The 25,734-nt window shown below is 43.1% G+C and overlaps 1 protein-coding gene across 2 annotated transcripts in view; it reads right to left on the reverse strand.

Moving 5' to 3' along the window:
* Nucleotides 1-2,004: 2,004 nt before the first annotated feature.
* The window catches only part of TNFSF8 (TNF superfamily member 8), a 35,598-nt gene continuing 11,868 nt past the window's right edge, over nt 2,005-25,734 (reverse strand). Inside the window, exons 3-5 of one of the 2 annotated variants that reach the window (XM_049637278.1) lie at nt 14,525-14,596; nt 12,733-12,834; nt 2,005-2,977 (exon numbers count right to left, since the gene is read on the reverse strand). In XM_049637278.1, the coding sequence (XP_049493235.1) occupies nt 2,886-2,977; nt 12,733-12,834; nt 14,525-14,596 (266 nt within the window). In that variant the 3' untranslated portion in view covers nt 2,005-2,885. Of the gene's footprint in view, nt 2,978-11,990; nt 12,835-14,524; nt 14,597-25,734 lie in introns of those variants that run through there. The other variant, XM_049637270.1, reaches the window with a different exon arrangement.

Genomic DNA, 25,734 nt, shown 5'->3' on the forward strand with positions numbered 1-25,734 from the left:
AAAAGTAGCTGAACCACTAGAATACTGTAAATCTGTACTGCACTCACTACTGTGTGTGTATTGTATCAGCTATCTATCTATCTATCATCATCATCATCATCATGTATCTATATCTGGCATTGTTGAGTTAGTTGCAGAAAAGTTATAGACCAATGTTTATCAAAGAAGTTTCTCTGGAGATGCTAATAGATGCTTCTGGGTCAGGGAGGGAGTTACAAATAAATGAAAAACTTGCAAAACTGGTCAGTTTCCACAGAATTATAATCAATTGCAATGCATGGGACACAATTTGCATCTTTATGGACAAGAATTATTTGCATTACTATCAATTTTCTACAATTTCAGCGTGGTAAAAAATCTCAGAGACAATGAAAGCTTAAAATAATCTGAATTCATGAGCTAGTCAGTACTCTGTTTAAAGTTCAGTCTTTCACAATTTTTCCCGATACCACATGTCTTCTCAAACAGAAAGCTCTGTTAGCTAGTCCTTTATTTGAAAGGAGCCTTAAGGAGCACCTGGGTGGCTCAGTGGGTTGAATGTCCAACTTTGGCTCAGGTCATGATCTTGCAGTTCATGAGTTTGAGTCCTGCATCAGGCTCTGTGTGGACAGCTCAGAGCCTGGAGCCTGCTTCATAAGTACCTACCATCTGATTCAAAGAACAAGAATGGTACCTTGTCTTTTGGGCACTTACAATGTTCTACCATCCATGGTGTTGGGTTTGGCCCCATGTTTGCATAGGATCCCATGCCTGACAGTATATTTCTGGAAGTCTAGATAATTTAGTCTAGAAAATAGCCATATATGGGGTTCCATAATTCAAAGATAGTTACTTAAGTTCCCTTTACTAATGTAAATGGAAGACCCTTAAGTTACCATCTTGCCTCTGCTTCCAAACTCCCCTGGGTAGCTGATGGAAGAAAACTATACAAATCTAAGAACCAAAAGTTGTCCTGGAGCAGTACATTTTGAATCCCTATTTTAGAAGGGGACATTTCCATTAAAAATGTCTTCATGATTATAAGGAAGCTCAGCTCCTCACATCTCAAACCACTTTTATGTAAAATATGATCTTCACTTTTTTTGTGTGTAACTAAGAGGTCTATTAATGTGTTTTTTTTAAAAAAAAAAAAAGAAAAAGTTTTTTTGTCCTCAAAATTTAATTTAAGCTTCTGAGATTAGAAAGCTCCTGGCAACTTTCATCAAGATTATATGCTATCGCTACTGCTACTGTTACTACTATTATTACTACAACAAGAACCCTGTTTCATAGTCAGCTACTGTATTATCTACAACTAGACTGAATTGGGTCATTACAATGGTGTGTAGGAATTTCCTCAAGCTAAGGCGTCCAAGTTGTGATTTTAAAATTATTCTGTTTTTCATGGTTCTTCTGTCCTCTCTTATTGGAAGTGATCCCTTGTCACTGCTTTGGGTGGACTTGAATCTAAGACCTTCTTTTAGTTTGTCACTTCTTCATATTGTTAGGATTGATACTACCGTGGTCAAAGCCCATGCATTTGTCCATAGAACCTCTTAATCAGCACTTACAGACATGGTCTCTATATGATTCCAAAACACTTCACATTCCCCTCTCATAGACAACATTGAGAAGTTCAGGTAAAGGCAGTGGCCAAATGGTACTCTTTGTGGGCAAATTTTTGATGTATGGTGTACAAGTGTGCATATCTGAACACATATGGAGCCATCAGTAATACATAGTAGAGTCCACAAATATTTTCCTTTTCTTTACAAATTTTTAAATGTTTATTTTTTGAGAAACAAAGACAAAGAGAAAGAAAGGGAGAGAGAGTCTCCCTTGAGAAAGACAGAGAGACAGAGTGTGGACAGGGGAGGGGTAGAGAGAGAGATACAGAAGTCGCAGGCTCCAGGCTCTGTGCTGTCAGCACAGAGCACGATATTGGGGCTCAAACTCACAAACCATGAGATCATGACCTGAGCTGAAGTCAGACGCTTAACTGACTGAGCTACCCAGGTGCCCCAAAAATATTTTCTATAAAGGGCCAAATAGTAAGAATTTTAGGCTTTGCAAGTTATAGGGGCTGTCCTTCATTCTGGCACAATTACTTAACTTATAGTCATCATAACACAAAAGCAGCCCAGCCATAGACTGTAAATAAATGAAAGGAGACAGCTGTGTTCCAATAAAACTTTATTCACAAAAACATGCAGACACCCCAGAGGCTATAGTTTGCTGACCTCAAAATATAGTATAGTCTGGACAAGAAATTATAATGCCAGGGGATCCCAGCTCTGCCCCTTACCAGCTGAGTGCATGGCTTAATTCTCTCATGTTAGTTGAAAGAATAGTTTTATAAGCTCTAAAGTACTATGCAGACATCTAATATGGTATTCATTCAATCATTCATCTATTCAACAAATATGTATATCAAATGCCTACCATGTGTCAAGAACTGTCCCAGAACAACAAGGTGATAGTAGGTAAGGATGAGTCACATAAACTTTGGGGAGGGTACCAATGTCAGGCTGTTGGGTGATTGTCAGGTTGGGGTCATAAGGTAAGGTGACAGCCTAGTGGGAGGGGGGGGTTTCCCCTGAAGGGAATTGATGTTCATACAGTCACTCGTTTTGGGAAGTGGTTAATTCTGGGCAGGAAATGAGTTGGCACTTTGGGTTGGGGGTGGTCACACTTCTTTCTCTCTCCGGGACCAGGAAGAGTTGGGCCAAGATTCTAAGTCATGAAAAGGCCTAGGTAATTCTGGTTGTGGGGAGTGAGATGTTTCTTAGCTATGTGGAAGTAGGCATACAGTGATTGGTGTCATCAAGTTCATGATTTCCCACTTAGAGGGGCCAGAGACCAAGAGGAGAAGCAGCCAGCATTTCTGGAGCAGCCAGCATGAAGACTCAGGGTTGTAGGGTCACTGGCTTCAAAAAAGCAAGGTCCCTTCCAGAATCCAGAGTAGGATGTGAATGGTGCAGGATCAAACCAAAACAGTTTGGAAGCAAGAAGTACTTTATTTTATAGATACTGGCAGAAAGAGAACTATATTTAAGTGTTGTTCTTGCAACCAAATAATTGTAGTACAGGATGGTAAGTATTCAGATAGAAGTGGGGATGTCAAGGAAGAAATTGGATGCCTAACTTAGCCTGGGAATGGTTCCTGATAAATAAGGTCTGAGTTGAGATTTTATGAATGAGGTCAGGTTAACCAAGCAGAGAAAGGAGGGCAAGAACCATGTAGATAAAGGGATCAGCATATGCAAAATCAGGTGGCTTCAGAGGGAGTAGTGCAATGTCATTAGGGATGTGATTCTGGAGTCAGACTGTGAGCATTTACACCCTGGCTTCTGAGCTACTTAGACATATGTATGCATTTCTCTGAGCCTCCGTTTCTTCATCTGTAACATGGGAATGGCAACCTTTATCTCATAAAACAGCATAAGAATGAAATAGACAACAGTATCAAGGGCTTCAATAATGATGCCTGGAACCTGGCAAGCAGACACTCAGTGTCAGTGATGATATACACTTATGTGATATAAAGCTATTTAAGTAAACACACTGTAATTAATGAAAAAGAAGCATGAAAATGTCAGATTCAGTTGAGGGCTGTATATTTGAGTGCATGAAAGTCACTTTGGCAGTAGGAATGAAGCTTCCTTAAGCATTTTCTTGACTTTTCCTCATCTTGATATGTCAATCCCATGATGGGTGGTGGCCTTTCTTCCCTTGACTACTTCGGCCCCTGGTGCTGAGAGCACCAGGCCAGCGTTAAAATGGAACTAGTTGTGATAGCAGAAGGCAAAGTCAGAAACAAACGGCAGTTATGTTTCCTTGGCCCCCAGCAGTGGGAACAAAATGATGAGATATGTCAGCTGGTTTTCACTTGGAGCTTTCTGTTCGCGAAGCTGGATCAGACTGCAATGCAGCATGTTTTTGATTAGTTGAGCTGATACCCTCAGCTGGTAATTCCCTATCTCACTGAAAATGAATCTACACATTTCTTGAGTGCTGACTTTGTGCTAGACACTGATCTAAATGCTGGGGCTTGGGGTGAATTCTTGCTCCTAGATGCTCAATCCTAAGTGGAAAAAAAAAGACACACAAACACCAACACTCCAGTATGTGAATAGTGTTGCCATGAGGGAGACACAGGGAGGTGACCCCCAGTACTCCATCTCTCAAATATTCAATAGGCTTATCCGGGCTAGTTTTCCCGATAGTATGAAAGCATTCATTGGGGGTTTGCTTCATGAACACCTTTGTTGGTCCAATGGCTGGTTTTTCCAGAGGCAGATGGAGATGACTTCAGTGAGTTTGAGGAAATATCATTGCCCTCATATTTGCCGTTGAGATTTTTCCTGCTCCTCTCCCACAGTGAAACTCCTTTGCAGATACTGAATGTAATAAAAGACCTCACATTTGTACACTTTCCAAGCTTTTGTATGTTCTTCCCACAGCTTTGGAAAGGATCATGCTTCTTATTTTACAGTTGAGGAAACTTAGAGAGTGTCTGTGACTCATAAAGATTCTCATGTTAATCACTGTCTGAGTTAGGATTCAAACTCAGGTTTCCAAACCGTTCATTCCCATGTGCCACCCCCAGACTTGGTTCTCTCTTTCCTCTACCATAGGGCAAGTACATCCCCTACATTGGACTACATCCCAAGCTTTCAACATATTGGTTACAATCTTGTCCCAGCTCTTGCCCAAGCTGCCCAAGGTAAAGATCTGGACCAAAAGCAATTTTTTAAAACTCAGTGATAATTACAACTGAATACCATCATTGTGACTTAATGTTGCTTTTGGTAGTGTCTAGACCCTCATATTTGCATAAATGGCAGAAGGGGAGGGAGAATCCATTTCCCAAAGTCATCTGGGGGGGAAATGGGGAAGCATAATGGATTCAGAGAACTCTTCTATGCTTACCAGGGAAAGTCATCTGAACCAGCAGTCCTCAAACTGTTCAGTGTTCCTGAATGACAATCTCATAGATTTTATCAAAATTTAGTAGTTCTGGGTGGATGTGAGATTCTGTATTTTTAGCTCTCTGGCATGGGTTCAGGGCACAGCACAGATAGTGAGGATTTAAACCACTAACTCTCAAACTTAACTTAAAGTTTGGGAGTTTAAATTAATCCTGATGCCTGGGTAGTAACCCCAGAGATTCTAATTTTATTGGTCTGGGCTGTGGGCTGGATATCAGGCATTAAAAAGTCTTTTAGTTGAAGGGTGCCTGGGTGGCTTGGTCAGTTAAGTCTCAGATTTGGGTTCAGGTTATGATCTCATGGTTTATGGGTTCGAGCCCTGCATTGGACTCTCTGCTGTCAGTTCAGAGCCTGCTTTGGATCCTCTGTCCCCCTACTCTTCCCCTACCCTGCTCATGCTCTCTCTTTCTCTCAAAAACAAATAAGCATTAAAAAAATTCTTTTAGGGGCGCCTGGGTGGCGCAGTCGGTTGGGCGTCCGACTTCAGCCAGGTCACGATCTCGCGGTCTGTGAGTTCGAGCCCCGCGTCAGGCTCTGGGCTGATGGCTCGGAGCCTGTTTCCGATTCTGTGTCTCCCTCTCTCTCTGCCCCTCCCCCGTTCATGTTCTGTCTCTCTCTGTCCCAAAAATAAATAAAAAACGTTGAAAAAAAAAATTAAAAAAAAAATTCTTTTAAGTCTTTCAGTTAATTCTAAGGTGCAGCAAAATTTGATTTAAATTCTAGGGTGGGTATACCCACCTATACAATGATTACAATAGCATATAGCTAATTCATAGGGACAGGAAGGGAAATGGATTATATAGCGAATATGGTACACCTAGCTCATAGAGAGGGTTCAATAATCCAAGTGAAGGGTTTTTGTTTGTTTGTTTTGTTTTTTGTTGTTTTGTTTTGTTTTTGTTTTTGCCTTCCAAATTCTCAGATGGCACAGATGGGTTCTGGCGTCTGGACATTTCCCCTTTCTTTAATAGCTTTCTTACTCTCTTGAGTGCTGAGAAACATTCTAGGAGAAAAGGTGGCTTTCAATTCACATTTCTATACTTTTTAAAGAATTTTTAGTCCTTTTTTCTCTTTTGGATGGCTTGTTTGGTATCTTTTCCCTAGAATATGGTCTGTGTTTTTAGAGATTTTCTTTGATTATTCATTTAAGAAATAGTTATTGAACGGCTATTATGTCCCAGGGGTTGGGCTGGGCTGTGAGGACCCAGTGCTGAATAAGATTGACAGGATTCCTGCCTTCTAGGAGTTTAGATGCCAGAGAGGAAGTACATAAAGAGAGCCAGGGTAAATAGCATCATGCCCATAAGGACAGGACAAATACGGAAGAAGACAGCAGGGAATTAGGTGAGGCCAGAAGAGTCAAGAAGTCTTCTCTAAGGAGATCAGAACAATGATGAGAGTTAGCCAGAGAGAGAGAGTGAAGTGAATATTCCAGACAGAAGGAAGAACACTTCCAAACACCTGGTGGCAAGACTGAACATGAAAGGTTTGAGGAACTGGGAGAAGTTCAATGTGATTTGAGTATCAAGCACAAGGTGGGAGGTGGCATGAAGTGAGAGAGGAAAGAAAGATCTTGATGTGGAGGGAGCTGGTTTAGAGAGCTTAGATTTTAGGAAGGCTGCTGGGTCCACAGTGGTTGGAGAGTTGAATGTTGGAGTGGGAGATGTTCACACATCAGGACTTGAATTCCAGCTCTATGACCCAGTGGCTGTGTGATGTTGGCCATGCTACTCAATGTCTCAGAGTCTCAATGTCACTGTGCACAATGTGGGGATAACAATACCTGCCTCACAGGGCTGTTTTGAGGATTCAGTGAGTGTGTTGTGAAAAGTGCAGGACATGGAAGAGCTTGATAGGTGGTCATTACTACTCAGTCCCCAGAATGACGGTGCTATCTAGAAATGGGATTTGTAAGAGGTAAGACAGGAGCCAGGATGTGAGTTAAGAGGTGACAAGGGTGACACAGGTGAGATGGTGCTGGTGAGGACAAGAGAACTTGATGAACTAGACAGATGTTGATTGGATAAATAATAGGAAAGAAGGGTTGTGAAAGACTCAGATCATCCTTGAGATTTAGGACATAGGAATAGTGACAAGTTTGGGGTGAGTACTTTGAAGTCAGTTTTACATGTTGAGATTGTATCCATCAGGGATCATTTACAGAGAACAGATGTCATGCCAGCTTGTTTAGCAGGAAGGCATTTATCACAGACTTGCCAAGAGGGCTGAAGACACAGAATCTAGGTTGGGCTTTCAGGAGCAACCTCTAATGCTGCCCCACAGAACAGGGCTGCTTGGTTGGCTGCTGTCTTTTCAACAATCTTGCAATCAGGAAGCTGCCCCTCTAGAGCCACAACACCACTGTTTCAAACAGGAAACCACCATAATCAGGAAGCAGCTACTGCTGCCAGATCTAGAACCACTGCTAATCTGCAACAGACATGTCAGCAGAGTGGATGTTCCTGTCCCTACGCTCAGACTCACTGCACCCACCAACCTCATATCTGAACACCGGAGCCTCTGCAAATGTCACCTGCAGAAAACCCAACACTTCCACAGAAGTGGGCTTGCTAGAAAAGCGGATAACGTTCTAAAATCTTGTCCATCTTGGACTAAACTCTTCTAGAACCCAAGCTGCAATAGAATTAGCAAAGTGCATTTTGAACCTTCCAACTTGTGGAGCAGGGAAAGTCACACTACAACAGCATTTGCAGACTGTGGGTTGTGACTCATGACAGCATCATCAAATCTATTCAGGTGGTCACAACAAGATTTTTTTTTCTTAGTCATGAGCAGTTAGGGTAAGTATTGCTTAATGTATCCTTGGTCTTAGAGATGTGTGTGTGTGTGTGTATACATTTTTGTTTGCAGAGTAGAGCATTTCTTCTCCTGAGTCATGGTAAACACACTTGAAAGCCACTACACTAGATGTGGAGTGCCAATCTTCCATTGTAAGGTCTCAGAAATAACTAATGGGTAGAGCCCAGTGGCTACTGAATATGTGGGGTTGAATTTTAGGAGCAAAGCAAAGCTTTGAGACCAATTTTGCAGTCATTGGCAAGAAGATGCCATTGAAACCAGGGGGAGTTGATTAAGCCATGCAGGGAGATAGCATGGAGTGTGAAGAGAAAAGAAGTCTGGAATAGACCACAAGGAATACGGACATTTGGTCTTGGGGGAGAATTTTCCTCCTGGGGTTGTGCTCATCCTTCATGCTTTCTGGTGTTTTTTATTTACTCTCTAGAGAAAGAACTGGACCCAGGGAAGCTCCAGAGTGCCTTGTGACCCCCATGTTAATTGGAGCTGATTCTGTAGCAGCCTGGTGGAGCCATGGCTCATACCGTGCTGGGTCACGAACCAGCACCTGGCATGGGGTCCTAGGAGCACACCACACTGGCATTCAGGAGTTGTGTGTGGAATGGATGTTCAGAGCACAGAAGTTCTAGGAAAGATGGAAAGAGCTTTTTAGATTCCAAAGCTCCAGCTCGTGAGCTGTGACCACAGACGGGTCTAACCTCATCAGTCAAGGTTGACTCAGTAGTGTCAGGGTACTATTTATAATTTTCAAAGAGTATTTTTGCTATATAGAAAAATAGAAGGAGGGGCGCCTGGGTGGCTCAGTCGGTTAAGCGGCCGACTTCGGCTCAGGTCATGATTTCGCGGTCCGTGAGTTCGAGCCCCGCGTCGGGCTCTGTGCTGACAGCTCAGAGCCTGGAGCCTGTTTCAGATTCTGTGTCTCCCTCTCTCTGACCCTCCCCCGTTCATGCTCTGTCTCTCCCTGTCTCAAAAATAAATAAACGTTAAAAAAAATTAAAAAAAAAAAGAAAAATAGAAGGAGCTGTTCAGGGAGATATGTTCATTGTAGCAATATCAAGAGGCAAACTAAATGTTCATCCATAGAAACATGGACCACCTGGCATAGTCAAACAATGAAATAGGATAAAGCAGTTAAATAGGTGAGCCAGATCTACGTGTGTCAATCTGTATAAATATCAAAAAGTTAACATTACATGAAAAATTTCAAGTGACATAATGTAATATGAAGTATGATATCATTTATTAAAAATTTTAAAGCCACACAAAATTGTACTATACATACTTATGGGAAAAAAAACTAAAAAATTATGTAAGTGAAGGGGGTGTGCAAACTTCTGGGCAGTGGCTCTCTTGGGGGAGGCTACAGGGAAATGGATGGAGGAATGAGACTTTGCTCTATCTGCAGTGTTTTCTTTTTAAAAAGAAGCAGAAGCAAATATGGCAAAATATTAATAGTTATTAAATAAGCAGTGAGGCATTAGAAGAAATTATTTTCTGTTCTTTTCATAATTAAAAATAAATACGAGTGTATATACATTTTGCAATGCCCAGAGCAAGAATCAAGCTTCCTCCCCTGACAACAGGTTAAGCCGGTGACCTGTAAAACAACTACTAGAGCAAAGTGGGCGTACACACACACACACACACACACGTATATAAAACACACACATATATAACGCAAACATGTGTATATATAATACACATACATACACATATATGTACATGTATACATATGTTATACACACACATATATACACACATGCATAACTTCAAATTAAAACAGTAAGCTTTTAATTTTTAAATTATTTCTTCAGTTTCTGAGAGATTATACTTTTCTATATGGGACCCTGACCTTTTTCTGTGATTTGACCATGAATCTACAGACTATCTATGTCTCATTTTGAATGATGATCCTGGAGGATCCAAGTGGTGCAAAGAAGAACAAAGGAAGTCCCTGAATGCTGGGGACCACCATGGTGGAGGGCTGGAAAGATATGACCTGAGGAATTACAGAAAGACTACAGGACAAAGCCAATAAAGGCTGGTGGGAAATAATGGAGAGGGGAGTCAGGAGGCTGGGCTCAGCTGCTAGCTCAAATCCCAGCTCTGCTGCTAACCACATGTGAGGACTTGATGTCTCTGCCCTCTAGTGGGCTTGCATTCAAACTTTGGCTTAGCTCATCTCTCAGGATTTTTTCCAGAGACGACAGGGACTGACTTCTCAATCCTCTTAACTTAAGGGCTTTGTCCCCCCATGCCAGAATAATCAGTGGTATTCCAGGGATTCTGGAAGGCTCCCTTGTTTGGTAAATTCTACCCAATTTCCTTCAGTATTTCCTCCCTCTACAGATTGTTCCTATCAACCCTCCTGGGCGTGCTGTGCCCTCCTCTGAGCCAACCTTTGTGTGACTGGGGAATTTAAGAGGGAACTGGGGTAAGTTGAGGAGGCATCAGTGGGTGATAGACAGACTGGGTGAGGAAAAAGTTACCAAACTTTTTGGAGAAAGAAAGTCTTATAAATTTCTCAAGGGTAGGAACACATCTACACTGATAGTTTCTTATCAACTCACACATCATCCTTCTATACAAGTTCCGCATGTATACTGTGTGTGTGTGTGTGTGTGTGTGTGTGAGCTCCAGTTGGGTTTTGCCCAAGGGGACATATGTTTCGGGTAGCTTGGGTTCCCAGTTAGAGAAATTATTTATTTTATTTGCATAGATACTACCACATTCCCAAAGGCTGGTTAACCCTCAAAGAGTAAGAGAATCTAGTTTTAAACTTTCCAGGTTATCCACTCCCTATTATTTTCAGTTGAGTTGCTAATGATTACCTTTTTTTTTTCTGTCTTGCTACAGAACTGCTTTAAATGTCCTGTGTCTTCAGCTGTTGGCTTTCAGAGCATTGCTTGACAGAGATTGAGAGTAGGAATCACTCAAGTGCAAAAGTCAGGTGTTTCTGCTCAGAGAAGGAATGGGATTCTTTCTGAAGTTTGAGTATGAGACAGTAGAAAATTTCCTTAGTTTATACAAGCTTAGATTGGAGATACCTTTTCAAGAATGCATGAGTTGGCTTAAACAAGGTTCATTTGTCCTTCTGAGTTAGAGTATAACTCAAATGCCACATACCCCCTTACTTGCTAGTTTTGGGTCCTCGAAACCTGTCTCTGTGTTTGCAACATACTTGGCTTGCTCAATTCAAAACTTCTAATGCCCGCTCCTCCCAAAGAATCTACTCATAGAAAGTGTTATGAGAAATGTAGACTTTACTGAATATTTCATAGAGGAGGCCAAAGAGGAGGTTAACATACTATGCTGCTCAGCAAATGACTTAAATTTTTTCCCTAGCTATTTTGTTTTTCCAGTTCCTTCTCATCCATACCAACATGACTGGGTCTTTTTTTTTCTTTCTTCTTTTACACTTTTTTCTAGTCTTTCTCTGACAGATGCACCCGACTTCCTACATTTTTCTTTTCCCTCCTCTTTTTTTGAGAAAAATGCAAATTTTGCTCCAGTCTTTTGCATGGCAGTTAAGGGTCCCTTTTTTCTTCTGAAGCATAAATTCTGAGGATTTATACTTCAAGCTGAATGGTCCTTCTTTCAAACAGATAAGGTGCTCCTTTGGAAATGATGGATGGATGTAAAGGTAGGTTGACGGAGCTAGAGAAATCTCATGGTTACCCAACTCAGGAGAGGAGTTTACCATTGTTCAGAAGTCCTTCTCACCATTTACAGGGCCATAATCATTTATCAACAACACTTTGGGGCCTTAATAATCCTCCACAGAAATGGTTCCCTAAGAGAGATCATGTGAGAAATGGCGGCCGCTATTGCCTGACCAAATGGCTGCATCACCATGACCACTGCACACTGATGGAGCATTTGCAGAATGCACAGCCCTTCCCCACAAGAAACAAAAGGTGTCTGCTATTGACTTACTGTCAATTTTAACTTGAATGGAGTCAAGCGTGGTCAGGTGGTTTTCCAAATACCAGGAGGCCTCTTAGATTCAGGATGGTCAGTTGGGCAGTCCTTTCTTTTATACATTTTAGATCCCACTGTTCACATCATTTGGCAAGGTACCCTGAGTCTTGTCCCCAAATTCTGACTGTGCTGAGGTGACATGTAGCCAGATACTACTAGTATCATTGGATTTATACTGGTGTGAGGGCCTTTCCTTTGGTTACAGGGCTTCTAGAACACTGCTTGGGATCTTAGTTCACAAGTCTGGGATGAGAGATCCTGGTCTTCTGAGATGGTAGAGATTTTGGATAGAGTCAAATCCAGCCCCTTCACTTCTCAGACATGGATCCAGAGTTCCAGGGAGGGGAAAGGAATAGCTCCAGGTCATACAGTGAGTTGGTGATTGGGCCAGGGCATGAATCCATCCCTTCTAATACCTATGTGGGGCTTTTCCCACCACACTGCCTTGCTTCCCTGCCTTCTATTTGAAAGATACTTCATTCAAAACTGTTCTTTTTTTTTTTTTAAACCCTGGAGCTGTATCTTCCCAAGAGACAAGAAGGAGAAGCGTGTTATTTAATACACTTTGTGGTTTTAGTCTTGGTCTTGAGTTTTCTTTTTGCCCAAGTGTTTGATGGATGAATACTGTATGGTAGAGAGTTGCTTTCTTCCTGAAGGCCAGGAAAAATGGTTCAGTCTAAACTACTATATAAGAAGATGGACAACACATTCTCAAGAGGAAAGGTGTTTGTATCCACATACTGGAATTTATCCACTTTGACTGATATGGTGGTATTGACCTGCAGATGCTCCAGCAAGAACTGAGAGAGATTTTGGTATATGTTTTTGTTTTGCACTCCAGATTCACACACTGTCACCAGCGCCTGCTTTTTGACATCTTTGTTGATGAGAAGCTCCAACTTTAGGTCAACAGAATGTTCTGGACATTTCACGAGAAATTGCAGTTGGCAAATGATGAAGTACCAACCTGGGAACTGGATTACCAGATTCCCATCCTGATAGCTGACTCCATGGACAATGCCATCTTTGTTCCAAGACAACTTGGATTTGTTTATATGCTTTGACACTAGAAAGAGAAGGATAAGAAGACAGAATTATTGGGCATATTTCAGGGGCAGATTGGAAATGTGAAGTTTTTATTCAAGGTTTCCCATTTGAGACTCGTGTTTTCTATAGTATTGCCTGCTGTTCCAACCATCTGGAATATCTTCCATTTTACTCAACCTAGGCACTGCTTAACATTCAAGGGACAGGTGCAAAACACCCCTCTTCCTTTTTCTCTAATGCTTAAAGCTGAAGGGTCAGAACATACATGGTAATGGACTGCTACCTCTTATAGAATCATTTTCCACTTAATTATATATTATATTATATTACATTATATTATTATTATTATTACTATCTTTCCCTCTTGAGACTGCGAGCTCTTGTACTGTATTCCCCCATAAGTTCTGGACCATCATGTTGATTTATTCAATCAATCAATGAATGCTTCATCAATAAGGGAGTACTATTTGGTAGACATTGCATAAAGTATCTGAGATATGATATTTAGTTTTTTTCAATTAGTAACCAATTCAGGCATCAAGTGTCCAGCAGAACTGCAGTCTGTTGATTTTCATATTAAGATGTATCCTTAACAACTCATTGTCTGAATTTTTTAATGTATTCCTCTCTTTAAAAGGGCAGCCAAACATAATTGTATAGATCACACAAGTGTACAATAAGGGGCTCTTCCCAGCTGGGATTTATAGAAAAGCAGACGATGTGGCAGACATTTTCGTGTGGAAAGCCAAGTCTCTCTGAGTCCTAACAAGTGAAAATCAGCACTGATTAGTCAGGGTGCCTTTCAGAACTGGAAAGCTGGCATTCGTTTTAATTGCCTTCCCTTTAGACCTCATTGTGATTCAACTGAAGAGTGAGAACTAATCTAGCTGCAAAATTGAATTTTTAAAATGGGCAGAATGGCTACTCAGAGAATCTTGGCCATCCTCTCCATATCTCAGCTTTCGCAGTGTAAGTGCCTTGTATTGTTTCCTTTATAAGGGGCCTCTTACCTGATGCATGCTGCAATATGCAAATAGGCTATGTGCCAGCATGTTCATTAAGCTGTCGGTCGGGGGACAAGGCAATTTTGTGGTTCCCTTGTGAATAACTTGACAGAGGCAAAGACTAAAAGCCTGCTTCTCTTTCATGAGGAAAAGTACTGTACACTTGGCCCAAAACTTGTATGTGGCTGAATAGAGAGGGAGCATGGGGGTGGGACACAAATGCCTTCAGAGGCCAGGTTGGTAATGCAAAATTGGGAAGGAGGCTGAGGAAGGAAGAGTCTTGTGAGTTCTCCCCTTTACCCCTAAGGCCTTTTTTAAATATATATTTTTAAATGTGCATTTATTTATTTGAGAGAGAGAGAGAGAGAGCAGGGGAGGGGCAGATGGGGAGGGAGAGAGAGAATCCCAGGTAGGCTCTGCACTGTCAGTGCGTAGAGCCCGATACAGGGCTCGACCTCATGAATAGTGAGATCATGACCTGAGTGGAGGCCAAGAGTCAGATGCTCAACTGACTGAGCCACCCAGGTTCCCCTCCCCCTAAGGCTTTTAAAATCAAATTATAAAAAATAGCATGCAGGCTATAGACCATATCTGCAGGTCACATTTAGCCATGGGCTTCTACTTGTGACCTCTGGGTTAGAGGTTTCAAAAAGGCCACAGGAAGTGGCCCTCATATGGATGGAGTTCCTAGATTCAGTTACTGACCTTGGAGGTAGGCCCATGACTTCTTGAATGGAGCCTTTTCCAGTATACATGAGATGTCTTCTGAGCAATTTCCTAAAAATAAGGAGATCACACATTAAATGTCTTACTCTACTTTGGGAACTGGAGACACCAGATCTTTTTCCATGACCCTTTGATAGAGACAATTAGCATTCTGTTTCCATTTGGAGGTCTAAAAGGAAACCTGTTTATTTATCATTTTTGCCACCAAGTACCTTAAGGTTATTTTCAATTGGTTGCTTCCACTTGGACATTTACAAAAGACTGGAAATTGGGGGAAGAAAACTAATATGACCTGAATTCCCCTAAGTGCCAGGTGCCATTCCTGTCGGTTTACATACTTCAATTCACTTAATCTTTGCAGCAACTCTATTAGAGTGGTATTATTAAGTCCCTTTTACAGATGGAAAAAAGCCTAGGGACCAGACAGATTAAGCACATTGTCCCACATCACTCAGCCAGGCAGGGATGGTCAGAATGATAAGACTGATAGTAATTACTGCTATCCTTCTTTTGAGAGTGCACCAGATACTGGTCTGTGTACTTTTATATATTTCTGCTGATGTAATTCTCAGAATAACTCTGCAAGATTGATCCTGATGCCTAGACATAGTCAATGATACAAGGTCAAGGAGGTTAGTGATAACGTTGAGATTTATCCCCATGTTTGATTCCAGAGACCAGGTTTCCTCCTCAAAATAATTTGCTGGACAGTGGCAATAAACACATTCTTGTGCTCAATTTTAAGAGGATATAGGATTAAAGAGATCTAAGCAGGAAGCCTGCTATCTGGAGTTTCCTTGGCAGGGGAAAATGACAGTGTTTATGTCATCTTGGTATTTAAGAAATAAAAATATTTTTAATATATTCACTGGTGATGCTGGCTTAGCAGCTTCTTATTATAGAAACTATTTTATATGCAAAGAACCAAGTTATACATTTCCTGCAATGACTCATGAATTCAACTTACTCTGTGTAAATTCCTTCTTGTCTTTGGATCTTGGTTTCCCATCTATAAATCTGGGAGATCTAAGACCTGACACTGACCTCTTTTTGATGGTGTCTCTGGAGTGACCATTCATTCTGTCCATCAGAGACTAGATAGCCATGGGCCAGTTCAGTTGAAGCAGTCATACTCTGATGTGTTTGCTCCCTGGATCTCTGATTGGTATCTGTTGGGCTCACAATCTGCCAGGTTTCCCTCTCTGCCCCAGGCTTGAGGAAATCCCTTCTGGCCTCCTCATTTCCCCATGGAGCCTTGGAAAAGTTGAAAGTTAAGTGAAGAGTTCCCTCTGCTGTCTGAACAAGCTCACTGCCAACAACTCCCCCCTACCCTCACCCCTGCCACATCACCACAACCCCCAGAAAAGCAGGGAACAGTTTTCATCCTTGTCTGCCCTCAACCCATAAAGATGCTCTGGGCCAAAGGTCTCCTTGGTGATGAGGACTGGTAGGCCAGCTGCCACTCTTTTGATCCCATCTCTTACCTGGTGTTCGGTCCTGCCTGTTTCCACCACAGCCCACACTCTTGAGGTGTTAGAATCAAAATTACAATGTGAGGCCTGCTTATTTTCTAATGAACTGTGAATGGTGTTAAGGGTCCTCCTGGCCAGTATGTGGAACATCAAGTCAGAAAAAGTTGCAGTGAGGCATACCTGCCTGTGTCTCTTCTCTGCTTGAATCCCTTTCTGACTTTGCTGTGCCTGCAGGATCAGGGCCAAGATCCTCCACAGGAGTTCATGGTTCCTAGCATTCTGTCCCTACTGCATTTTCCAGTCTCACACCCCACCTTCCCTCTTTCCCTCAGACTCTCAATCCCAATAGCAGTAGTAGACAAAATAACAGCTAGTACAAAATGAATGCTGGCTATTTTCCAGGTACTCTGCTAAGTGTGTTACATTCTGTCTTTCACTTACTTCTCGCCACCACCCCATGAGAAAGGTACTACAATGATTTCTGTCCCGTATACAAGGAAGCCACGGCTTTAAAAGGTTAATGACTTGTTCACATTTGCACAGCTAGTCAGTGGTGGAGTGAGATTCAAACCTAGGCTGTCTGACTCTAACACCCAGGTAGATCGTTGATGACCATACTGGTTAATTTGCCTCATCACCTGGAATCTCCCTTCACTGGAGTTTTACTCCTTATTTAATGCATAGCCTGGAAGTCATCTCTGACCTTCCCTGTTTGCCTATTTGCCTCCTCCATTAGACTGTGAACCCTCAGGGCAGAGACAGCTACTTATATCTCCCCACTGCTCACCCCGAAGATGCTCTGTAAATGTTTGTTGAATTGAGTCATCTAGTCTGTCCCTTTTACTTCCCTCCATGGATATCAGGTGACTTCTGGCATGAGTGAGGTGAATGGGGATGCTTGGCTTGCTTTCCCCTTGGGGCTGGAATACCAACCTCATCCTCCCATAGTTCTTCAGGTGAGCTTAGATTAAATGGGAGGATAGAGACTCATTAAAAGACTCATGCCCTGGGCTTGGGCTGAGGCCAACACACATCATGAGAATCAGAATTACAAAAACAGGCTCTGCTCATTGGTCAGAGGCCCCCTCACATCATGTCACTTGCGGTGGCATCTATCAGGGAAACTTCTGTAAACAAGTGGCTGGAGAAGTACAAGTCTGGGCTGGCCTCTCACACATGCACGTTCTGTTTTTCCTTTCCCCTTCAGTCTTTGTGTGTTTGGTTGGTTGACCTCAGCTGTAATTCTGAGAAACCCAAGGATGGAAAAAAAAAACACACACACACCTCATTCTGAAGCATTTGCATTTCCTGAAGTCAAAAGGCAAGGTGTATTTTAGTTTTTCTTTACGAATCTTTTACATGGCTTCCAACAAAAGGAAAAACATAGGCAACCCTCTTCAAGATTGGCATTGCTGGAGCCACCTGAATAAGGGGACTGGGAACAGGATACTGGGGAAGCTGTTGGTGGAAGGGGATTTTGAATGTGGAGAGGAGCCCAGAGGAAGGCAGCTGTTGGCCTTTTACATCTGATAGGCTGTCAGCAGGAAGGCAGTGCAGCCTGCTCTGTGGGGGCCCAAACACTAAGGCTCCACGTGGAAGTTTGAAGAGATGATGCACTTGGCTAACAACAAACACTGTCCTTGTCCCTATTTCTCAGATAAGGCTATGGGAAGACCTTCTCTAAAGACACACAAATCACATTGTAAATCACAGGGCTGGCAGCTCAAATATGTGACCAGTTAGTGCTATTCAAAGACATGTTGGGCTGATTTAGGGTCATGAGTGTCTTGTCAAGAGCCAGATGGACATTTCATGGGTCACCAGCCATGTGTCACCTTATGAGTCCATGATATGACTTTCTGTTTTGATTATGAAGACAAGAAGGAGTGACTTACAAACAGGTGGTGTTACCTGTAGTGGGAACCCTGTGATATCCCTGGAATTTTGAATGCTGAGAGAACATACCACTGTTTCATTTATTTCCTAGATGAATGTGATGTCTGGAGGGGTTTCGTGTGAAGAACTGACTACTCGGGTCGGAGAAATGAGAATTGTCTGTAAGTCATGGCTGAGTTGATGACCTGGGAGTTAGAATCTTGGAATTTCCTCTCTTTGGGTTCTACTGTCCTTAGCTAAGTAAAGAGCAGTATGGGTTTGATGATCTAGAAGGGCCCTTCTAGTTTATCCTTGCAAACTGTGTAGACTGCTATGCATGGCCAGGCTTGCTGCAGCAGGGAGAAATTCAGTCCCAGTTTTGGCTGTCTGTCTTTTGTGGGCATGTTGCTCTACCCCATATAGGCAGCTATGTTCACACATTTAGATTTCCAAACACCTGCAGTGGTAGAACAGAACATTTCCTGTCTGGGTACAATCTTAAGTTATATACAGCCAGGATCTGTAAGGATTTTCATGGTTTGTAAAAATACAAGTTCCTTGAGAGGTCACTTGGTCCAGGCTTGGTAATCATATAATACATGTGTTCCCCAATGTCACTCCCATGGCACACTTGTCCTAGGTCACTCCATGAGTTAATTACAGAGGCAGAACCAGAGCCTGAGCATCTTACTCTTTCTGTGGAGCATTCCCTCTTTCAAACAACTTAAGCACTCTGTAAATTTTTCTGAAGACCAAGGCCTTTAGATGGGCAAGATTTATAAGCCCAAGCTTGGCCTCCTCCAGGATCATGGAACTTTTCTGGACATTGTTTGGAAGCCTGGAGAGAAGTAAGTGCCAATGAAACCCTCTAGGCTAGTTTCACAGAAGACAGAGCTAGGGAGACAGAGATGTTGCTTAAGGTGGTTGAAAGGATCATGTTCTATAAATCAGAATAATGGCAGCCTAAAGACTGGCCCACCCCCCCTCCCCTTGAGATCTCAAAATGTCAGACTTGAAAGGGCCATTTGATGCCAACTTGACCAAGACCCTAGTTCTATGACTGGGGTCATTGAACCCAGAGGAACTGAGGGTCTGGCCCAAGATGTCACAATAGATTAGTGGCAGAGCTGAGTCCAGAGCACAAGTCTCCTTACTCTTAGTCTAGGGCTATGTCCTCTGTTTATATGTCTTTCCATGGAAGAGTGAGGGTTAAATGTAGGAAGAAGTGGGTTTGCAGCCACCATACACACTGGACTAAAACTGAGGAAAAAGCTGGAGGTACTGGGAAAAGAGCACTGATGAGCTCCCTCTTGCAGAGGAATGCCAACAGGTGCCTTCAGGCCCATGTGCTGAACCCTGCCAAGCCATAAGTCAAAAGTCTTGAGGAGGCTTCCATCAAGATGTAACAAAGCCCAAGGTGGCAAAAGAAACCATGCCAACCATTCCAGCCAGATGGTATGTGGTCAGAGTGCCAGGCACCTTCCAGTTTGATATTAGGATGAGACAAACACAGTGCATCTCAAAAAGAGCATCTGGGCTCTGGTCAAGGCTTTTAACTGTCACCTTCCTTACTGACCCTCAGTTACTGCATCTGTAAAATCGGATGATAATAATCAACCCCAATGGCTGTTGCAAAGATGCAATGAGGGTCAAGTGGCCAGTGCAGCATGTGGCTTAGAGGGACATTCAGGAAATGGTAGTCCCTTCCTCCCCTACTCCCCTTTTCCTGGTTGTAGTAGACAGCTTAGCAATGCCACTTAGCAGAGTGAGCTGGCTGATGAAATGCTCATTAAAGCAAAGCTCATGGCATTAGATGGTGGATTGAAGTTTCTCAACTATGTGCATAAATGTTTGAGACCATCTGACACTTCCAGAAAAGTGTGTAGAATGCTCCTTCCATCTGTTGAAAATATTTTAAGCCTTCCAAGAAGGAGAGGCATTATCTTAATGACTGCATCTACCATGTCCTGGTAGTCCCTCCATCTGGCGGAATATCCAGGGGAGTCCCAACAGTGACATCTAGGGGAGAGTCTCTCCATTATCAGTACAATTTGGAACTGAAGTGGATCCTTAACCTATGGGTCATTTCAACTGGCTTTAACTTGACCATTTCCCTAATGCCACAAAGCCAACTAGTAGTGGAAAAGGTCCAAGATGGCTTATTTCTTAAACAGAGGACAACTAGATAACTCTGGATTTACAACATCATTTGGAGAATACTCATCCTGGCATGGCATGCTCTGTGTTAAGCCCATAAAGAGTGACCAGTAGACACAAATTGAGATCACGCTGAAATCCATTTGAATTTCTTGACAGTTTTTTGGAATTTTGGTGTCTTTTTAATCCTGTGGCAGTATTTTTTTTTAAATTTTTTTTTTTAACATTTATTTATTTTTGAGACAGAGAGAGACAGAGCATGAACGGGGAGGGTCAGAGAGAGGGAGACACAGAATCTGAAACAGGCTCCAGGCTCTGAGCTGTCCGCACAGAGCTGGACGTGGGGCTCGAACTCACGGACCGCGAGATCATGACCTGAGCCGAAGTCGGCCACTTAACCGACTGAGCCACCCAGGCGCCCCAATCCTGTGGCAGTATTTAAGCTAAACCTATCTGACTATCTGGGTGGGCTTCTTGGAATTCACTTAATTTAAATGCAGGTGGAATTGATGTTATTGAGGTGTATTTAAGAAGCATCTTTAACGTCTAGATTTTAAAAGGCAAGGTGAGAGGTGCCTGGGTGGCTCAATCAGTTGAGCCTCCGACTTTGGCTCAGGTCATGATCCCGCGGTCCATGGGTTTGAGCCCTGTGTAAAGCTACATGCTGACAGCTCAGAGTGTGGATCCTGCTTCAGATTCTGTAGCTCCTTTGCTCTCTGTCCCTCCTCTGCTCATGCCTGTTTGTCTCTCTTAAAAATAAACATTATAAAAAATATTTTTAAAGGCAAGGTGAATCTGAAGTCACATGGTGAACTCTGCTAACATTTCAAATAACTTTAAAAACACCTCCTAGCTATTCTAGATGCAGAAGTATGACAGCATACTTAGGAAGTTAGGAAGTTAGGAAGTTAGCACACTTAGGAACCCAAACAGGCTTGGGTTCAAATTCTACCTCGACTACTTTACTAAGTTGTGTGGCTTTGCAAAGTCGTTCAGCTTCCTTGAATTCTCCTCAAAGTGAGAATAATTACAATCTCCCTTTAAGAATTGCTGGAAAGTCAGACGAGATAATGCATAGCCATGAGCTTGGCATTCACCGCCCAAGGGATGCTAGGTGATGGTTGGCTCCCGTTCCCTGGTCGAGGGCTTGCGCTGCTGGACTTGTAGAAATTCAAGCCAGCACAGGTGGCATCCAGAGAGCTTGGATGGGCTATATCATCCAAGTCCTGCTTTCCCTCTCTCCTTCCTTACTTCCCTCTATCCCTCTTTCCTTCCTTTACTTCTTTTTCTTTCCTTTTCTCCTTCTCTGAAGTATTGGAAAGATGAGGATTTCCTCTAGATTTAGAGCCTTGTAATTTGAATGCACTAAATTCAAGTATAAATTTTAATATGTTTCTTAGTGATGTGAATATTTTCCCCTCTTCTCTCCTCTTGTTTCTACCCCTCTCCTCACCTCCCCTGGATCTCCTCTCTCCCCCCACTCCCTTTTCTTGGTGGGAAGAGGTAGAGATTACATATAAGTTGCTTTAGCACTCTGGATTGCCTCTGCAGGATCCTATTCCACTTTATTCTGAGTGGCCCATTTTCTAGTTTATTTCTTGTAGACAGATTCCCGATCCCTGTTGTCTCTGCCTTGAGAAAAAGACAGTGTAAGAGTGGGTTTTGAGTGTGTTTAAAGTAAATGGAGGAGCAAATAGGATCTTTGAGGACTATGGCTATCTGAAAAGCAATTTGCTCCCTGAGCAGAAGTGTCCCATCTTGCTGTGAAAAGTTAAAACAAAACCAAACAAAAAGGTACACCACAACTGCTGAATTGGGCAATTGAGAACCAGTTCAATCTATCTGATGGAAGTAAGGTCTCTGCTGTTTTCAGTCGTTCTGGGTGATGGGGGACGGTGCTGCTTCTCTACCTGCCTCTTTTGCTGCCAGTGTGGTGTCCTGGTGTGGCTGTGACCACCTGGATCACAGAGAGCCTTATGACATCAGGGACAGCTGGGGATCGGTGAGTAGCCAGCCTCCGTGATTTGGTTTCATTGCCCCCAAATGGGAGGTTTTTATTGTTTCTGTGGATGGGTTCACTAGGTACAATTAAAGAGCCAAACTTCATTTTTTTTTTAATGCCCACACTTTCTTTTTAGCAGAGGGAATGGGGAGGAGGGTAGTCTGCCAAGCCATGTAAAATTGTAAGTTGTTAGAATGGTAAATAGTCAATTTGTCTAATTCCAGGAATGTCACCCTCAAAGTAAAATCCATGCCAGGGTCAGGTCATCTGGCTCTCTTCCCTCACTCCTGATATTTTTGACAACAGGAAACTCCAGCTCCCAAGAGGGAAAGTGTGTTGCTTCAAGTCCCCGGACTGGAATGTGGGTATTCCAAAGCCCAACCCTGTTCTCTGTCTTTGCCCATCTCCAGCTGGGGACAGGATTAAGGAGAAGGTATTCAGATGAGGGTGGGGAAGGCACTAAAGGGGCTGTCAAGACCCACATGTGGTATATCCACTGTTTCCCCTTCCTCAGGGCCCCTAGGAACCTCTGGATATGAGGGGCCCATGACACTCACAGGAGAGGCCAACTTCTAACTGGAGGGTGTGGGGAGGGAAGGAATCCTCTGGGTCTCATATCATCTCAGCCACAAAGCTAGGGGTTCAATATGGCTTGTAGATTCCCTGTCATGGGCTCTGTATGTCCCCCACCACTCCAGAGCTCCATAACAAGAAAACAAACAGCTGTGGGAACAGGTGCCAAGGAAGCACCTTTTCCTTGTTGGAAGTGTTGGAAGGGAGCCCAACCTTAGAGAACCGGTAGGGGCACCGGAAGGAAGCACAGTGATGTTCTACTAAGCATCTGGCAATGTAATCCTGGGTAAGGAAAGTGCAAGGTGAGGCAGCCTGGATTTTGAGGTCTTGCCCCACTCCTCACTAGCTGTGCAATCTTAGGCAAGTGAGTAAACCGCTCTGTGCTCCAGATTCCATCCCTATAAAACAGGCATAGTAACATCCTTGGGGCATGTTGTGAGGACCGCCTGGTGAGTGGTGAAACACTCAGCCCTGTGCTTGGCACAAGGTGGGTGCCCCATCAGTGTCCACTGTTTTCACTCTGCCAGAGCCTCCTATGTATGTAGTGTGGGAATAAAAGAAAAACTGGTTGAAAAGTTGTCTACAGAATTTCTCTGGTGTGGAAAGAACTGTCACTTATATGTTGGGATATTGGGAAAGCCTGTGGCTGATACCAAGGTATCCAAAAACATTCTATAAAATAAAGGCAGAGTTTGTGAGGAGAAAAGGGGAGGGTGGAAGTGAAAACAGGAGGAAAAAACAGAAGGAAAGAAGGTTAGTACACAGGTGGTGGAGGGCTGAACCCCAGGGCGGGAAGCTGTCCCTTGAGAAATTCCCAGTGGCTGGAGTGGCAGAGGTCTTACAAGAACAGAGGGACTTAGTACTCAATGTGCATCATCTCTGTGATGGAAAGCACTGCCCCACCAACTTCTCTCTGTACCCTAAACGGTGTGGCAAACATAGTTATCCACAGAGGTGGGGTGCTGTTGGAACTGATGGCAAAGATGCCTGTGTTGTGATTTGGGCAAATATGCCACATTACATGAGCACGTGTGAGATTCAAAACGTGGCAGGAGCAGAAAATTGGAACAAGAAATGAGGAGAAAAAGCCCAGAAGCCCAGGGCTCTCCCCAGAGCCCTACCTTGGTTCCTCACCCTAGTGAGATGGGACAGAGTAATTTTATTTGGGGATGAAAGAACAGAGTGGACTCTGTGTGCAAAGGACATAGGCCCAGCCAGGGGACAGACAAGGGTCATGTTTGCTGTCCCATGTCACCCTCTTGGTGGCTCTGTGTGTGGCTTCTTATTAACTATTTTCTAGGTGAGAGGAGAAGGATGTGGGGCAAGGTTCTCCTCCCTGTGCTCTTCCTGGCCCACAGAAGTGGGGCTTCCTGCTGAACCCCCAGAATGGTCCACTGTGTCCTAAGCACAGTGGAATCAGTGTGAGCTGGAACTCTGCTAGTGACCAATCTCCTGACTGGAATGGGAAGCTTGTGTTGGGACTCAGAAATCCCTTCATTACAGAGGCTTGATTTCCTGTGGTTAATCTGCAGCTAAGTGTCACTGTGTGTTAAGGTACCTTACCCCTGCTTCCTAGGCTCTGGGCTGCTGCTGGTTTCCTCCTCATGATGTATGATTTGCATTAGCCGGCAGAGGGCATTCTGGAAAGTGTCTAGCTTCTGCCGTTGTCCACCCCAGTGACAAACCACATGCTACCTCTGGAGCTTCCTTCTAGGGGTTTCTGGGAGATGGCTCCTCCCTGCTGGATGTCTTGCAATGGCTTTTCAAAAGGAGAAAAGTGCTGCTTGTATCTGTTTAAGAGGGGCTTATTGGGGAAAGGAGGTTGTGGCTACAGATTTCCTCAAGATTATCGTTAGACTTTTTTTTTCTTCTATATTTATATACTGAATCAAAGCATCATGAAGTGTCAAAGCTGGAACGACCCGTTCATTTCATTTTAGCACATAGATACACAGAGATACACACATTTTAGCACACAGATGCCCAGAGATACACAGACTGCTGGGATGAAAATCAGTTCTGGAGCCCAAGTAATATGCTTTCCACCTCACCCTACTACTGTGTCTACAGTTTGCCAAGTGAGGAGAAATGTAGATGTGCATTATAAATAGGAGACAGCCAGGGACTACACATAGCTGGTCACTAACATTTCATGGCCAAAGCACATCATACAGGGAACACAGAAGAGTCCTGGATTCTGATCCCTGCTCTGCCATCAGCTCCTTGGATGACCTTAAGTGAGTCACCTTGATGGCTTGGACCTCAGATTCTCACCTGCAATATAGAAATACTAACCCCCGTGTGGTTTGCTCACAGGAGTGAAGCTAAATCAATCCAGAAGAGGCATGGGAAGATCTTTAACAAAAGTTTCATAGCCCTGGTGGGGATTATTATTATCATTTCTAAAATCTGGTTGCAGAAATATGGAATTGTCAGCTGAGGGTGGTTTTGGATTAGTGTATATTCTGACACAGTGATGGCCAAGATAAGAAGGGATTTGATAAGTGACCTATTTCATGGCTCCCACAATTTTGTGTTTCATGGACCAAAGAATATTACCCCCAAATGAAAATTCAGTGACCAATGTAGAGTAGACAGTTTTTGATTTTGTCTATTGTGCCCACTAAAACAAAACAAAATAACTCAAATTGCATCCATATCAGCTTCATATTGTATAAGAAAGGACATTTTAATGCTTTAGGGAAGGATGTACTCTTAGAGAAAATAGTGCCCCTTACATTAAAAATAGTTGGCTATGAGAAAAAGGGGCTACCTTGTCCTTCTTCCTATTTCACTCTGGACTGGTGAAAAACATCATAGGGACAAAACCAGCAGTTAGAGCCCCCTGTGCTTGGCAAACCCATGATGGGCAGTGCTCTACAGGTGCAGAAACCAAGATCCAGAATGGTTGAGGTCCCATTGCCTAATCAATACTATCCTCATCATTGAAGTATGTTCCTGTTACAGATGACTTCTCTCTCTCAAGAAATGAGAAGTTCTGGTCTTCCTTAGAGGATCCGGGTAGATGTGGTGGTGGGATGGTGGGAGCAGAGAAGGAAAAATGACACTGAGTCAGTGTGCCTGGTTTTTTTTTGTTTTTTTGTTTGTTT

This window comes from Panthera uncia, chromosome D4 (assembly GCF_023721935.1).
Source record: "Panthera uncia isolate 11264 chromosome D4, Puncia_PCG_1.0, whole genome shotgun sequence".
Classification (NCBI taxonomy): Eukaryota; Metazoa; Chordata; class Mammalia; order Carnivora; family Felidae; genus Panthera; species Panthera uncia.